This window comes from Hyperoodon ampullatus (genome assembly GCF_949752795.1).
Source record: "Hyperoodon ampullatus genome assembly, chromosome: 15".
In the NCBI taxonomy this organism is placed as follows: Eukaryota; Metazoa; Chordata; class Mammalia; order Artiodactyla; family Ziphiidae; genus Hyperoodon; species Hyperoodon ampullatus.
The window spans coordinates 36,846,141-36,863,411 of NC_136928.1; the positions used below are offsets into that span (position 1 = coordinate 36,846,141).

Below are 17,271 nucleotides of genomic sequence, written 5' to 3' on the forward strand. Positions count from 1 at the left end.
CCCTATGTGTACAGGGAGAGGAAAGGGGACTGTTTGTTAAACTTTTGCCTTACTCTTCCCCATTTACTAAAATTACGTACATAAGCATAGATGCAAAGAAGGATCAGCTTTTTTTCCACCTGTCTCAGCAAGGGAATTGGGTGGGTCTGATAACTTGCAAGGGAATTGGGTGGGTCTGATAACTTGCCCACTGGATACTCCTCTATTCGAATTATCTGGTTAGTTATTATTTATTTATTTATTATTTATTTTACTTACTTCCTGATACTGGGGGAAAAGATTTTTCTCTAAATTCCCTATAGACCATATTTATTTATTTATTTATTTGTTTGTTTGTTTTCTTCACATGGCTTCTTTTTTTTTTTCTGCTTTATAACAAAGTGAATCAGTCATACATATACATCTGTTCCCATATCCCTTCCCTCTTGCGTCTCCCTCCCTCCCTATCCCACCCCTCCAGGCGGTCACAAAGCACCGAGCTGATCTCCCTGTGCTATGCGGCTGCTTTCCACTATCTATCTACCCTACGCTTGGTAGTGTATATATGTCCATGCCTCTCTCTCGCTTTGACACAGCTTACCCTTCCCTCTCCCCATATCCTCAAGTCCATTTATAGACCATATTTAAAGTGGTGGTACACTAACCAGCAAACGGTTACATCTATGGTTTAATGGATTATACAGTAAGTAATTTATGAAGTGATTTGCTTTCTTCCACCTCAGAGGGGATCTGGGGAAAGGCACCTCCTTGTTCTATGAGGTCCAAAGCCAGGTGGACCTTCAGTGCCCAGAGGATTTGGCACCTCACCTCTAGCCCCTACCTGGGCCAGCCACTCCAGGTTAGGCTGGGGCTCCAGGGGACAGTGAATGTTACCTGGCCCGTCTGCCTTCCTGGGCCATTCTTTGGCTGTTGGTTGACAGCAAATACAAACTCTCTGGGCAAAGTTCAGTTTTGCAGAGTAACAACCTTCACCCCCGTTAAGTCGCCACAATTGAACTCTGCTTTGTGGGAAAGAGCAGGTAGGAATTTTTTTTTTTTTAAAGAACACTCATTCCGGGCTTCCCTGGTGGCGCAGTGGTTGAGAGTCCACCTGCCGATGCAGGGGACACGGGTTCGTGCCCCAGTCCGGGAAGATCCCACATGCCGTGGAGCAGCTGGGCCCGTGAGCCATGGCCGCTGGGCCTGTGTGTCCAGAGCCTGTGCTCCTTAATGGGAGAGGCCACAACAGTGGGAGGCCCACGTACCACAAAAAAAAAAAAAAAAAAAGAACACTCATTCCGGGCTTCCTTGGTGGCTCAGTGGTTAAGAATCCGCCTGCCAATGCAGGGGACATGGGTTCAAGCCCTGGTCTGGGAAGACCCCACATGCCACGGAGCAACTAAGCCCATGCGCCACAACTACTAAGCCTGCGCTCTAGAGCCCGTGAGCCACAACTTCTGAGCCCACGTACCACAGCTACTGAAGCCCACATGCCTAGAGCCCGTGCTCCGCAACGAGAAGCCACCACAATGAGAAGCCCACGCACCGCAACGAAGAGTAGCTCCTGCTCACAACAAGAGAAAGCCCGTGCGCAGCAACGAAGACCCAATGCAGCCAAAAAAAAAAAAAACACTCATTCCTTCCTGCAAAGTGCTTGCGGGGCATGAACGTCAATCTCATGAGCTAAGAAGACAAAGGTTGTTTTTTATGTTCTCCTTGCTTTCCCTTCCCTTTCCAGAATCTAGGCCCTGGGGATTCTCTTCAGGAGGCAGGAAAGCGACCCTTGAAAGAACAACAGACTTCACCTTCCTTCTCAATCGAGCCAGAATGGGCCCAGAGCTCCACCAGGGATGCTACAGTAACTGCTTGTGGCCTCACCTCCTCAAGGAGGGAGTAAGCCTTGGGGTTTGTTTAGTTGCACAGTCCTACGTCTGTTAGCAGTCACAGATTCTCTGACTCCAGCTACATTTAGCTTTGTTTGATTGTCTTCCACGGGAACACAACTGCATTAGTCTCCCTTTTCTCAGCTCTCCATTTATGACAACTCATCACCTAGAACCTGAGCCCCAGATTGTGAGTCAGATAAGATTCGAAATTGTAAACATCCACCAAGAGAAAAGGCAGGCCCCTTCCATGAAAAGGAGTGACCCTACCCATTCCTGGAAATGTGTTCCCTGTCCACCTCCAGATCCAAAAACATACCCCTCTATCTTCACAAGTTCACCTGATTTTAAAAAGCTTTGGCTTATAAACCTTTCCGGATGACTCCAGCCCCCTCTGACCTTTTTCTTTGCTGAAACTCTCACAGCAATTGTGTTTGTACCATTCAATTTAGCACTTAATTGGCCACTGACCTGAAATGCTTGTAAACTGCTTCATGGTTACTGGTTTCAGCTTCCTAAGAAGACAGTTCCTAACAGTAGTAATAATGAAAATAAAAATAGCTACAGCAAACATTTATATGTGCCAACTCTGTGCAGATATTATCCCAGGTGCTTTCTACATATTAACTCATTTTATTCTCCCAGTATGGCAACTGAGGTAGGTATTATTGTATTATCATCCCATTTTTACAAATGAAGAAACTGAGGCAAAGAGATGTTAAATAAGTTGCCCTAGTTTGCACAACTTGTAAATAAGAGCCAGGATTTGACCCGGGCAAAGAGCCCTTGGGTCTCTAAAAGATGTCTTTTAGACTATCTCCTAAATCCTATTTATCCTATAGTATCTAATCCTGTGAATTCGATTTATCATCCCTTAAAAAAAAAAAATCAGCCCTATTTTTCAGATGGGAAAACTAAACTCGCCTGAGGTCCCACAGTCAGGCCTGTGCAGAGCTGTGATTGAAACCTACATCTCTCTGACTCATGTTTTCTTTTTCCATACTAAATGGAACCACTGGATTTGATTAATACTCAATCATCACACCTCTGATGCTCATTCATCTCATGCACAATTGTGGAGACTTTTGTAGGCAGGGGGAGGGGGAAGCATACAAAGATGATGAGATAAGGCCTCTCTCCTTAAGGAGTTCACAGCCATGTGGGGGGGTAGGGGTGGGGGGAGACAGATGCGCAGATAAAGAGGTGTACTAAAATGCTTAGGCGCTGTTATGGCAGTTGTGAAAGTTCAGCAGGCACAAAGGGATGAGGATGGAGTACTGAGGGATCCTTGTCTGTCACAGAGGGGAGTGAACTGAGACTTTTTATAATGTTTTTAATTCAAAGTTTTGTAATTAAAAAAGATTTTGTGATAAACTCTGTTGACCAGAAAATTCAACTAAGAGCATCCTGAGTATACGGATTCATTAGGTTTCTGCTGTAAATAATAATCCTCTCCAAATCCACTACAAATTATTGCTATTTTCTTGGTTGCCCCTGGCTCCATAAACTTTAGGGGATTGGTAGAGGTGGTGGCAGATTGCTTTCTGGGAATTCATGAAACTCCTGACACTGAATGAAAAATTCAGTGAATATGTGCATGTCTTTTTTCTGGGAAAGAGAAACCATAGCTTTCATTGGATTCTTTAAGACATAAAGTATCATCCAAAAATTAAGAACCACTAAAATGATGCTTTGAAGGTATACTTGAATGTGTAACTATATCAACATATATATGGATATAGATATATGTGTGTGTATGTATGTATGTATATATCCCCTTACTTTGATGTGCCTAGAAAGTGTCTAGAAGGAAACACACCTTCCAGACTGTTAACAGCAACTACTTCAGGGGAGAGAGACTTTTTTTTTTTTTTTAATATTTATTTATTTATTTGGTTGCACTGGGTGTTAGTTGCGTTATGCAAACTCTTAGTTACAGCATGCATGTGGGATCGAACCAGGGATCAAACCCGGGCCCCTTGCATTGGGAGTGTGGAGTCTTATCCACTGCACCACCAGGGAAGTCCCGAGACTTTTTTTTAAAAGCAAAAGGCAAGGAAGACTGATTCTATACAATTCTATACTGATATAAAAATTAAATAATCTTTAATATTTTTAATGAGCACGTGTTACTTTTTTTTTTTTTTGGCTGCACCACGCGGCTTATAGGATCTTAGTTTCCTGACCAGGGATCGAACCTGTGCCCCTTGCAGTGGAAGCGTGGAGTCCTAACCACTGGACAGCCAGGGAATTCCCAAGATGTGTTACTTTTATAATTAAAATGTAAAAAAAACAAAAAAATCTGACTTCTGTTCTACTGCACTGTGGGTAGACCATGTTGAGAAAACCATAACAGTGAGGAAGTGGCTGCTACAGAATTCACTATAGACATTATTATAATGAATTAATGAACAAGAGTTATGCTGTATTTAGTAAGCTTGGGTCATGGTTGTCCAGCAAGGATAAGGATAATCTTCTGCCTGTCTGGGTACTGTGGACAGCCAGGAAGCCCCATGTGGCAGCAGACTCATCTTGCACATTGTCCTAGAGATGGGTGGCATTGAGTGAGGCCAAGGTAATAAGAAATAGCATCAGGCTCTACAAAGGACATTAGCAGCCTCAGCACAGAGACAGGTCTAATGTGGATGCAGGTTGCAAGTGACGCTGGACCTCACAGCCCTCAAGGTCATATCTCCATACAAAAATCATCACTGGAAAAATGATCATCATCTAAACACAATGAGCTAGGACACAGGTATTTTCTAAAAGCACATTTTATTCTTTTGGTGAGTCTGGCAGGTAGAACATAGAGATGGAAGACAGTACCCTAAGGTCTCTTCCTGATGATGGCCTTGTACAAGTCCTCTGCCCTGTCCATCCAGATGTTTCCCCATTTTGACAAGATGATATAATAGCTTCTACAAAAGCCTCCAAATCAGTCATTCTGAGAACAGTGCCAAATTTTAGCCATGGTTCTAAAAATAGCCAGAATATGAATCATATAAAATTCCCAAATTTATTTTCATTTCTTTAATGTGAAAACAGTATAATAGCAGCATTAAGGATTTTAACTATTTTCATTATTCAGCCTAAATTCCTTTTAAACTAGAAGTTTAATCTCTTATTCCACTTGTGCAATCAAACCCGTATTTCCCCCCTTCCCATTTCTCCCCCACCTCCATCCTGTAAATCAACAGAACTTGAAACCCTAACACTAGCAAGAAACAGAAAACTAGCCAAGAGCAGGTAAGAGAGAAACAAAAGGCCTACTTACAGTGCCTGGTGAGTAAAAGATGTAAATACCCATATTTTACTATCTTCTCATGTACAGGCTAAGTATTTTATTCTGATAATATATGTACTAAACTTGTAAATTATGTCGGTTGGCACCATTTATCTGACAGGAAGCAGGCTGAGGCAGGTTCCTTTGCAACATAAGCTAGTGAGCACGGCATGTAGTTGTGATGTGGTAAGAGACGTTTATGGCTGTCCCCAGATAAGGGAGAACTGACTACACTTAGATAAAAATTGCTATTTCTCAAATTTTGAGGTAAAAAACTGTACACTTTGCAACTAGAGTTAAACGCAAACTAATTATGTTCTATTTACGTTTTCCCTTCTGCTGGCTAAATCACCATCTAAAATATTTGAAAACCTTGGCTGGGAAGTTGGACAGTTAAGAATTATAAGGTGGCAACTGTCTCACAAAGGCCCATCTTTTCCAACATCCTGTTCTTTTAGAAAAATATCAAATCATTTCTGATCTGACTCCAGAAGGCCTCCTTCTATATCCTTGTCCCTTCACTGGTCTAGATATTTATTGTGTACTTCAGAAAACAATATTTTCTAACGTCTGTTTAACATTTATTTTCCTTTAATTTCTATTATATTCTGTTTTCCAAATTTTCACTCAGGTCTAAAAAAAGAACTTCAATAACTACTAGCTTGACACAATGTCAGCTATTTAAGACTTCAGATACTCAATGTGATTGTTTGCTTTTCACCACCTGCTTGCATTTGGGAAAGACTAAGTTAAACTAAACTTTAAAATGCTGCAATTCCTTTTGAATCATCGTTAAAGCAAGACTGGGGGAAGAGAGGTTATATAAAGGAAAGAGGAGGCTGTAATAGTCGAATTTAAGCCTCCACTGATGAAGCTGATAGGAACCAGAGCTTCCAAGAAAAGGCAGTCCTGAGAATAAGGCCAAATCCTTTGCTCCCTATCAACATGAAACTGCTAAAGTCTGGAGATTCTTTCTGACTTTATTTTGAAAGCAACGTTTGGCTTGTCTGTACTGTTTCTAAACAGACTGAAGTTACAGTGCTTATGGTTTAAGCAGGGACAATTTCTACAAGACCCAATTCAGGCTGAGGATTATTTTTATTTTGCTCCGCATTTCCTGAACTCAAAATAAAGTGGTTTTAACCTAGGATTATAGAGGAAGGGGGTCTGCTGGGACCCTTATGCCAGTTTTCTCCTTTCCTGGTCCTTTCTCCATGCTTGCACCATCCCCAGGAAGATGTCCTAGTATAAGTAAGTGCCCCTTGCAAAAATTTACAAAAACAGGTCACTACCAGAAAATACAAAAACCAGATAATATCCAATAGGCAAGAAAGGGAATGATTTAGTCGCATACTTTCTTAGAGGTAATACAAACTGATGTTAACCTTTTTGGAGAGCAATTTTTAATGTTTATCAAAGTCTTTTTTTTTTTTTTATTTATTAGTTTCTGCTTTATAACAAAGTGAATCAGTCATACATACACATCTGTTCCCACATCCCTTCCCTATTGCGTCTCCCTCCCTCCCACCCTCCCCATCCCACCCCTCCAGGTGGTCACAAAGCACCGAGCTGATCTCCCTGTGCTCTGCGGCTGCTTCCCACTATCTATCTACCTTACGTTTGGTAGTGTATATATGTCCATGCCTCTCTTTCGCTTTGTCACAGCTTACCCTTCACCCTCCCCATATCCTCAAGTCCATTCTCAAGTAGGTCTGTGTCTTTATTCCCGTTTTACCCCTAGGTTCTTCATGACATTTTTTTTTTTTTTTAAATTCCATATATATGTGTTAGCATACGGTATTTGTCTTTCTCTTTCTGACTTACTTCACTCTGTATGACAGACTCTAGGTCTATCCACCTCATTACAAATAGCTCAGTTTCGTTCCTTTTTATGGCTGAGTAAATATTCCATTGTATATATGTGCCACATCTTCTTTATCCATTCATCCGATGATGGACACTTAGGTTGTTTCCAGCTCCGGGCTATTGTGAATAGAGCTGCAATGAACATTTTGGTACATGTCTCTTTTTGAATTATGGTTTTCTCAGGGTGTATGCCTAGTAGTGGGATTGCTGGGTCATATGGTAGTTCTATTTTTAGTTTTTTAAGGAACCTCCATACTGTTCTCCATAGTGGCTGTACCAATTCACATTCCCACCAGCAGTGCAAGAGTGTTCCCTTTTCTCCACACCCTCTCCAGCATTTATTGTTTCTAGATTTCTTGATGATGGCCATTCTGACTGGTGTGAGATGATATCTCATTGTAGTTTTGATTTGCATTTCTCTAATGATTAATGATGTTGAGCATTCTTTCATGTGTTTGTTGGCAGTCTGTATATCTTCTTTGGAGAAATGCCTATTTAAGTCTTCTGCCCATTTTTGGATTGGGTTGTTTGTTTTTTTGCTATTGAGCTGCATGAGCTGTTTATAAATTTTGGAGATTAATCCTTTGTCAGTTGCTTCATTTGCAAATATTTTCTCCCATTCTGAGGGTTGTCTTTTGGTCTTGTTTATGGTTTCCTTTGCTGTGCAAAAGCTTTGAAGTTTCATTAGGTCCCATTTGTTTATCTTTGTTTTTAATTCCATTTCTCTAGGAGGTGGGTCCAAAAGGATCTTGCTGTGATTTATGTCATAGAGTGTTTTACCTATGTTTTCCTCTAAGAGTTTGATAGTTTCTGGCCTTACATTTAGGTCTTTAATCCATTTTGAGCTTATTTTTGTGTATGGTGTTAGGGAATGATCTAATCTCATACTTTTACATGTCCCTGTCCAGTTTTCCCAGCACCACTTATTGAAGAGGCTGTCCTTTCTCCACTGTACATTCCTGCCTCCTTTATCAAAGATAAGTTGGCCATATGTGCGTGGGTTTATCTCTGGGCTTTCTATCCTGGTCCACTGATCTATCTTTCTGTTTTTATGCCAGTACCACACTGTCTTAATTACTGTAGCTTTGTAGTATAGTCTGAAGTCAGGGAGCCTGATTCCTCCAGCTCCGTTTTTCGTTCTCAAGATTGCTTTGGCTATTCGGGGTCTTTTGTTTTTCCAAACAAATTTTGAAATTTTTTGTTCTAGTTCTGTGAAAAATGCCAGTGGTAGTTTGATAGGGATTGCATTGAATCTGTAGATTGCTTTGGGTAGTAGAGTCATTTTCACAATATTGATTCTTCCAATCCAGGAGCATGGTATATCTCTCCATCTATTTGTATCCTCTTTAATTTCTTTCATCAGTGTCTTATAATTTTCTGCATAAAGGTCTTTTGTCTCCTTAGGTAGGTTTATTCCTAGATATTTTATTCTTTTTGTTGCAATGGTAAATGGGAGTGTTTTCTTGATTTCATTTTCAGATTTTTCATCATTAGTGTACAGGAATGCCAGAGATTTCTGTGCATTAATTTTGTATCCTGCTACTTTACCAAATTCATTGATTAGCTCTAGTAGTTTTTCGGTAGCATCTTTAGGATTCTCTATGTATAGTATCATGTCATCTGCAAACAGTGACAGCTTTACTTCTTCTTTTCCAATTTGGATTCCTTTTATTTCCTTTTCTTCTCTGATTGCTGTGGCTAAAACTTCCAAAACTAGGTTGAATAAGAGTGGTGAGAGTGGGCAGCCTTGTCTTGTTCCTGATCTTAGTGGAAATGGTTTCAGTTTTTCACCATTGAGGACAATGTTGGCTGTGGGTTTGTCATATATGGCCTTTATTATGTTGAGGAAAGTTCCCTCTATGCCTACTTTCTGCAGGGTTTTTATCATAAATGGGTGTTGAATTTTGTCAAAAGCTTTCTCTGCATCTATTGAGATGATCATATGGTTTTTCTCCTTCAACTTGTTAATATGGTGTATCACATTGATTGATTTGCATATATTGAAGAATCCTTGCATTCCTGGAATAAACCCCACTTGATCATGGTGTATGATCCTTTTAATGTGCTGTTGGATTCTGTTTGCTAGTATTTTGTTGAGGATTTTTGCATCTATGTTCATCAGTGATATTGGCCTGTAGTTTTCTTTCTTTGTGACATCCTTGCCTGGTTTTGGTATCAAGGTGATGGTGGCCTCGTAGAATGAGTTTGGGAGTGTTCCTTCCTCTGATATTGTTTGGAAGAGTTTGAGAAGGATGGGTGTTAGCTCTTCTCTAAATGTTTGATAGAATTCGCCTGTGAAGCCATCTGGTCCTGGGCTTTTGTTTGATGGAAGATTTTTAATCACAGTTTCAATTTCAGTGCTTGTGATTGGTCTATTCATATTTTCTATTTCTTCCTGAGTCAGTCTTGGTAGGTTGTGCATTTCTAAGAATTTGTCCATTTCTTCCAGGTTGTCCATTTTATTGGCATAGAGTTGCTTATAGTAATCTCTCATGATCTTTTGTATTTCTGCAGTGTCAGTTGTTACTTCTCCTTTTTCATTTCTAATTCTATTGATTTGAGTCTTCTCCCTTCTTTTCTTGATGAGTCTGGCTAATGGTTTGTCAATTTTGTTTATCTTCTCAAAGAACCAGCTTTTAGTTTGGTTGATCTTTGCTATTGTTTCCTTCATTTCTTTTTCATTTATTTCTGATCTGATCTTTATGATTTCTTTCCTTCTGCTAACTTTGGGGGTTTTTTGTTCTTCTTTCTCTAATTGCTTTAGGTGCAGGGTCAGGTTGTTTACTCGAAATGTTTCCTGTTTCTTAAGGTGGGATTGTATTGCTATAAACTTCCCCCTTAGAACTGCTTTTGCTGCGTCCCATAGGTTTTGGGTCGTCGTGTCTCCATTGTTATTTGTTTCTAGGTATTTTTTAATTTCCTCTTTGATTTCTTCAGTGATCACTTCGTTATTGAGTAGTGTATTGTTTAGCCTCCATGTGTTTGTATTTTTTACAGATCTTTTCCTGTAATTGATGTCTAGTCTCATAGCATTGTGGTCGGAAAAGATACTTGATACAATTTCAATTTTCTTAAATTTACCAAGGCTTGACTTGTGACCCAAGATATGATCTATCCTGGAGAATGTTCCATGAGCACTTGAGAAAAATGTGTATTCGGTTGTTTTTGGATGGAATGTCCTATAAATATCAACTAAGTCCATCTTGTTTAATGTATCATTTAAAGCTTGTGTTTCCTTATTTATTTTCATTTTGGATGATCTGTCCATTGGTGAAAGTGGGGTGTTAAAGTCCCCTACTATGATTGTGTTACTGTCGATTTCCCCTTTTATGGCTGTTAGTATTTGCCTTATGTATTGAGGTGCTCCTATGTTGGGTGCATAAATATTTACAATTGTTATATCTTCTTCTTGGATCGATCCCTTTATCGTTATGTAGTGTCCTTCTTTGTCTCTTCTAATAGTCTTTATTTTAAAGTCTATTTTGTCTGATATAAGAATTGCTACTCCAGCTTTCTTTTGATTTCCATTTGCATGGAATATCTTTTTCCATCCCCTTACTTTCAATCTGTATGTGTCTCTAGGTCTGAAGTGGGTCTCTTGTAGACAGCATATATATGGGTCTTGTTTTTGTATCCATTCAGCCACTCTGTGTCTTTTGGTGGGAGCATTTAGTCCATTTACATTTAAGGTAATTATTGATATGTATGTTTCTATTCCCATTTCCTTAATTGCTTTGGGTTCGTTATTGTAGGTATATTCCTTCTGTTGTGTTTCTTGCCTAGAGAAGTTCCTTTAGCATTTGTTGTAAAGCTGGTTTGGTGGTGCTGAACTCTCTCAGCTTTTGCTTGTCTGTAAACGTTTTAATTTCTCCATCAAATCTGAATGAGATCCTTGCTGGGTAGAGTAATCTTGGTTGCAGGTTTCTCTCCTTCATCACTTTAATTATGTCCTGCCACTCCCTTCTGGCTTGTAGAGTTTCTGCTGAGAGATCAGCTGTTAACCTGATGGGGATTCCCTTGTGTGTTATTTGTTGTTTTTCCCTTGCTGCTTTTAATATGATTTCTTTGTGTTTAATTTTTGACAGTTTGATTAATATGTGTCTTGGCGTATTTCTCCTTGGATTTATTCTGTATGGGACTCTCTGTGCCTCCTGGACTTGATTAACTATTTCCTTTCCCATATTAGGGAAGTTTTCAACTATAATCTCTTCAAATATTTTCTCAGTCCCTTTCTTTTTCTCTTCTTCTTCTGGAACCCCTATAATTCGAATGTTGGTACGTTTAATGTTGTCCCAGAGGTCTCTGAGACTGTCCTCTATTCTTTTCATTCTTTTTTCTTTATTTTGCTCTGCATCAGTTATTTCCACTATTTTATCTTCCACCTCACTTATCCGTTCTTCTGCCTCAGTTATTCTGCTATTGATCCCATCTAGAGTATTTTTCATTTCATTTATTGTGTTTTTAATCGATGCTTGATTCATCTTTAGTTCTTCTAGGTCCTTGTTAACTGTTTCTTGCATTTTGTCTATCTTATTTCCAAGATTTTGGATCATCTTTACTATCATTATTCTGAATTCTTTTTCAGGTAGACTGCCTATTACCTCTTCATTTGTTAGGTCTGGTAGGTTTTCATCTTGCTCCTTCACCTGCTGTGTGTTTTTCTGCTTTCTCATTTTGCTTATGTTACTGTGTTTGGGGTCTCCTTTTTGCAGGCTGCAGATTCGTAGTTCCCGTTGTTTTTGGTATCTGTCCCCCGTGGCTAAGGTTGTTTCAGTAGGTTGTGTAGGCTTCCTGGTGGGGGGGACTAATGCCTGTGTTCTGGTGGTTGAGGCTCGATCTTGTCTTTCTGGTGGACAGGTCCACGTCTGGTGGTGTGTTTTGGGGTGCCTGTGGCCTTATTATGTTTTTAGGTAGTCTCTCTGCTAATGGGTGGGGTTGTGTTCCTGCCTTGCTAGTTGCTTGGCATAGGGTGACCAGCACTGTAGTTTGCTGGTCGTTGACTGAAGCTGGGTGCTGGTGTTGAGATGGAGATCCCTGGGAGATTTTCGCTGCTTGATATTATGTGGAGCTGGGAGGTCTCTTGTGGACCCGTGTCCTGAGGTTGGCTCCCCCACTTCAGAGGCACAGCACTGACTCCTGGCTGCAGCACCACGAGCCTTTCATCCACCCGGCTCAGAATAACAGTGAGAAAAAGTAGAAAGAAAGAATTAGTAGAAGAAAGAAAGAGAGAGGGAAAGAAAGAAAGAAGGGAGGAAAGGAAGGAAGAAAGAAAGAAAGGAGGGGGCCTCCCTGGTGGCGCAGTGGTTGAGAGTCCGCCTGCCGATGCAGGGGATACGGGTTCGTGCCCCGGTCTGGGAGGATCCCATATGCCGCGGAGCGGCTGGGCCCGTGAGCCATGGCTGCTGAGCCTGCGCATCCGGAGCCTGTGCTCCGCAACGGGAGAGGCCACAACAGTGAGAGGCCCGCATACCACAAAAAAAAAAAAAAAAAAAAAAAAAAAAAAAAAAAGAAAGAAAGAAAGGAGGGAGGGAGGGAGGGAGGATGGAAAGAAGGAAAGAAAGGAGGGAGGGAGGGAGGAATGAAAGCAAAAGGAAGAGTGAATGGAAGAAGGGAGGGAGGGAGGGAGGAAGGGAAGAAAGAAAGAAAGACAGGAGGGAGGGAGGGAGGAAGGAAAGAAAAAGAAAGTGGAAAGAAGAAGGGTGGGAGGGAGGGAGGGAGGAAAGAAAAAGAAAGAAGGAAAGGAGGAGCGGAGGGAGGGAGGGAGGAAGGGAAGGTAGGAAAAAAAGAAAGAGCAGGTAAAGTAAAATAGAATAAAGTATGAAATATAGTAGCGTTATTAAAATTAAAAAGTAATTATTGAAAAAAAAAAAACACGGACCGATAGAACCCTGGGACATATGGTGGAAGCAAAGCTATACAGAGAGAATCTTACACAGAAGATTACACATACACATTCACAAAAAGAGAGCAGGGGGAAAAATCAAAAATCTTGCTCTCCAAGTCCACCTCCTCGATTTGGGATAATTCGTTGTAAAAAGAGGAAAAGGGCGAGAAGTCTGAAATCTTGCTAAGTCCACCTCCTTAATTTGGGATAATTCGTTGTAAAAAGGGGGGAAAGTCTTAAATCTTGTCCTCAAAGTCCACTTCCTCAATTTGGGATGATTCGCTGTCCATTCATACACTCCACAGACGCAGGGCACATCAAATGGACCGTGGAGCTTTAATCCACTGCCTCCGAGGCTACACAGAGAGATTTCCCTGTCTCTGCTCTCACAACTCCCGGGTCTCAGCCTTGGACCTGGCCCCGCCTCTGCGCGTAGGTCGCCGGAGGGCGTCCGTTCTTCGCTCAGACAGGACGGGTTTAAAGGAGCTGCTGATTCGGGGGCTCTGGCTCACTCAGGCAGAGGGGAGGGAGGGGAATGCCCTCTCCTCGCGCACCAGGCAACAAAAGGGAAAAAAGTCTCTTGCCTCTCCGGTAGCTCCAGACCCTTTCCCCGGACTCCCTCCGGGCTAGCACTAACCCCTTCAGGCTCTCTTCCTGCCGCCAGCCCCAGTCCTCTTCCTGCCGCCAGCCCCAGTCCTCTCCCTGCGCTCCGACTGAAAGCCGATACCCGAGCCTCAGCTCCCAGCCCCGCCCGCCCCGTGGGCCGAGCAGACAAGCCTCTCGGGCTGGTGTGTGCCTAAGGGCACCGATCCTCTGTGCCAAAATCTCTCCGCTTTGCCCTCCGCACCCCTGTTGCTGTGCTCTCCTCCGCTACTCCGAAGCTTTCCCCCTCCGCCACCTGCAGTCTCCGCCCGCGAAGGGGCTTGTAGTGTGTAGAAACCTTCCCTCCTTCACGGCTCCCTCCCACTGGTGCAGGTCCCGTCCATATCCTATTGTCTCTGTTTATTCTTTTTTTCTTTTGACCTACCCAGGTATGTGGGGAGTTTCTTGCCTTTTGGGGGGTCTGAGGTCTTCTGTCAGCGTTCAGTAGGTGTTCTGTTGGAGTTGTTCCACGTGTAGATGAATTTCTGATGTATCCTGATGTTTGAGCAGCCGTCGACGCGGGCTCTCCGAGACGGCCCCGCACGGGCTGCAAAGGGAGGACCCAGAACGGGCTGAACGGCCGGGCCGGTCAGCGCACTGCCTGATCGCATGGCGGCCGCCCGGCAGCCTCCGCCAGGCCCCTGCCGCCGCCCCGCGCCGCGGACCGGGCGCCCCGGACAGGCGCCCGCTCCGGGCGGGACCCCTCGGGTTTGAAAAAAAAAAAAAAAAAAAATAAATAAATAAATTTTAATTACGTGCAAAAGAAAAAAAACCTTGCAGGTTTTGTGTTCCTCCCCGCCTTTCTTCCTCCTCCTCCTCCTCCTCCTATCAAAGTCTTAAAAACTGTGTGCTCTGTATATCAACTATACCTCAATAATAATAATAATAAACCCCCAAAAAACCCATGTGCTCCACTTCCAGGAATTTATTCAGGGAAAGTCAACTCTTCTTCTAGTCCTAGCCTTCTTTTTGTTATCTCTGTATATTAGGTTGATGGGTCATTTAACTCTTCTTAGTGAGTACTATATTTTCACAGTAGACTATAATAAACATAATACTCCCTTGGCAATCAGAAAGTAAAAAATCACCAGTAAACATAAAACACACACAAACACACCCTGTCTGAAACCACTTGCATTCAAAAGTATTTAGTGTTAAATGTGGGGCCCACCTTCAGCAACCAGTTTCTTTCATTATTATTATCATTATTCTGAAAAATTCAGTATGCATTAACAGTTTTACCAATGACCTAGGGTTTGGGGATATAATAAAAAAGCCCATGTCCACTTTTGTGGCTATTACTTTCACAAAATGACCTAAATAGAGCTTCAAACCACAACAATGATGCCCTCTCCCTGTGGGCCCATGGACTGTTCCTTCAGGCCTCCATAGACTTTCATTGGAAATGTGACTCAATACTAACATGGTAGCTGCAGTTCTTCCTTTCAGTGACATCTGGAATCCCATTACCTGATGAGATATTCTTTTCCTCCATTTTACAGCAGGAGACATTATCTAAATTCTCCTGGATCACGTGACAGTAGCCCTGAGAACAGAAAGCAAGTTTTAATAGTTCTTTCGCCAAACCACGCGCCTTTTCTGAATCTATTTACCATACTGTTTCAAGATGTTTTCTGAAGGGTCCACAGGGGCTACATTTAAAACTTTCTGGTCATTGTCTGCTAACTGCTGGGATGGTTTTAATCAGGGAGGAAGCCAAATTTTCTGCTTGGGTTTTGGAAAAGCTCCTAAAATGTCTTTAAACTGATTTAGGAGAAAATGCTTAACAGAAGAGGAATTATTACTGCCCTGGAATAAACTCATTAGAACTGACATATGCTGTAACCACAGACCAAGAGCGCTACATTTTCGGGACACATTACATCCCAAAGGCAACTGAAGTTTCTAAATGTTATCAGTGTCAGATGACAAAACCTGTTCAACAAGGACCATACCCTCAATGTACTAGTTGACAGTTCCTCCTCTTAGAATATTCTTGGTGTTTGGTATAACCTCTCTACCAGAACCTAGTTTGTTTGTTTGTTTGTTTATTTATTTATTGGGAGTGTTGGGTCTTCGTTGCTGCACGCGGGCTTTCTCTAGTTGTGGCGAGCAGGGACTATTCTTTGTTGCAGTGCACAGGCTTCTCATTGTGGTGGCTTCTCTTTGTTGCAGAGCAAGGGCTCTAGGGGTGCAGGCTTCAGTAGCTGTGGCTCACAAGCTCAGTAGTTGTGGCTCGCAGGCTCTAGAGCGCAGGCTCAGTAGTTGTGGCGCACGGGTTTAGTTGCTCCACGGCACGTGGGATCTTCCCAGACCAGGGATTGAACCCGTGTCTCCCACGTTGGCAGGCGGATCCTTAACCACCGCGCCACCAGGGAAGTCCCAGGACCTAGTTTTTATGCTAGTTTTCTTGAAGAAATTGTCTTGAAGAAGTTTTATTTGATGACTTAGGTAAAATTTTCTGAGGTAAAGACCTCACATCACTTCAAGAGACTTTCCCTTCCCACAATCCTGACTTGAGGTAAGTGAAGGGAGACCTTTTATGATGAGGTCAATTTAGTTCTAGGTTCCAGAAAAGCCCAAGTTTCTCAGTAGCTCAGATCAAACCAGACCCCCACCCCCACCCCAGATTTAGGCAGAACTAATACAAATGCCTCAATCAGTTCCAGAAGCATTTCATGTCTTACTAAGGTCAGTAAACCTCTTCTAGGTTAGGCAGGCTCCTCTAGGCCTCAGCTCAGGCCATATTTGGTCAGCCTTGTATTTGCATGAGTAAAATGTTTTCTCCCCTTTTCTAATTCTTGCATGACTTATCATGTATAAATTCCTATAATCCTACCCGGGAATAAGCCACCATAGCAAGGGTTTCTAAAGCTGATCCAACCCCAGTCCTACTGAATCCAAGTCTCTGTGGATAGGGTCCTTAAGGCCTTTTTTTTTAAAAAAAAAATGCTTTTATGAGTGCCTCTGTATGCTGAAGTATAAGAACGTCTACAGTAGATCAACTATAAGAGTAAATGAAAGGAAGAGAGAATGAAATCGCAGCAAGCTGAGGCAGGCAAGATTTGAACTTGAGGATTTAATACTATTGGGGGAATAAGATTTTTTTTTTTTAAAAAGCAGGTCCTTGGGGAGGGATCATGAACACCTTTGCTTCAACAGCTCCATCTTCAGCTAGGCTGGCTGCATCAGTGTGCTGATACTTTCTTCTACCTCCGAGAGCTTCTTCAGGACTTGGGTGACCTTGACCTCATCAAACTCCAAACACAGAAATTCAGATTCCTGGAAAATATAAAAGGATATTTTAGACAAGACCCTCAAGATAGCCAAGGCTCTGGATCTGGTGTGACCTAGCTCCAAAGCCCAGGGCCCCTACCCAGCAAGCCTGACTCAGGCCTCAATACCTAAATGATATCTTATCCACACAATGCCCTAAATGAAACTACTTCTATGAGGTGTTTCATAAATGCTAAAGAGGTATACAAACGTCTGCTGTTCTCTTTAAGAGGCACATGAGAAGCTCTTCTTGTCTGTCATCACATTTAATCCCATAATAATTTTTTTTTTTTTTTTTTTTTTGCAGTACGCGGGCCTCTCACTGTTGTGGCCTCTCCCATCGCGGAGCACAGGCTCCGGACGCGCAGGCTCAGCGGCCATGGCTCATGGGCCCAGCCGCTCCGCGGCATGTGGGATCCCCCCGGACCAGGGCACGAACCCATGTCCCCTGCATCGGC

General features: G+C 42.3%; 1 protein-coding gene across 2 annotated transcripts in view; it reads right to left on the reverse strand.

The window, feature by feature from the left end:
• Positions 1 to 16,618: 16,618 nt before the first annotated feature.
• COMMD1 (copper metabolism domain containing 1) overlaps positions 16,619 to 17,271 on the reverse strand; it is a gene marked incomplete at its 5' end in the record, with an annotated part of 180,849 nt that continues 180,196 nt past the window's right edge. For both annotated transcript variants that reach the window (XM_079720436.1, XM_079720434.1), the window contains one exon: positions 16,619 to 16,819. In XM_079720436.1, coding sequence (XP_079576562.1) covers positions 16,712 to 16,819 — 108 coding nt within the window. In that variant the 3' untranslated portion in view covers positions 16,619 to 16,711. The remainder of the gene's footprint in view (positions 16,820 to 17,271) is intronic.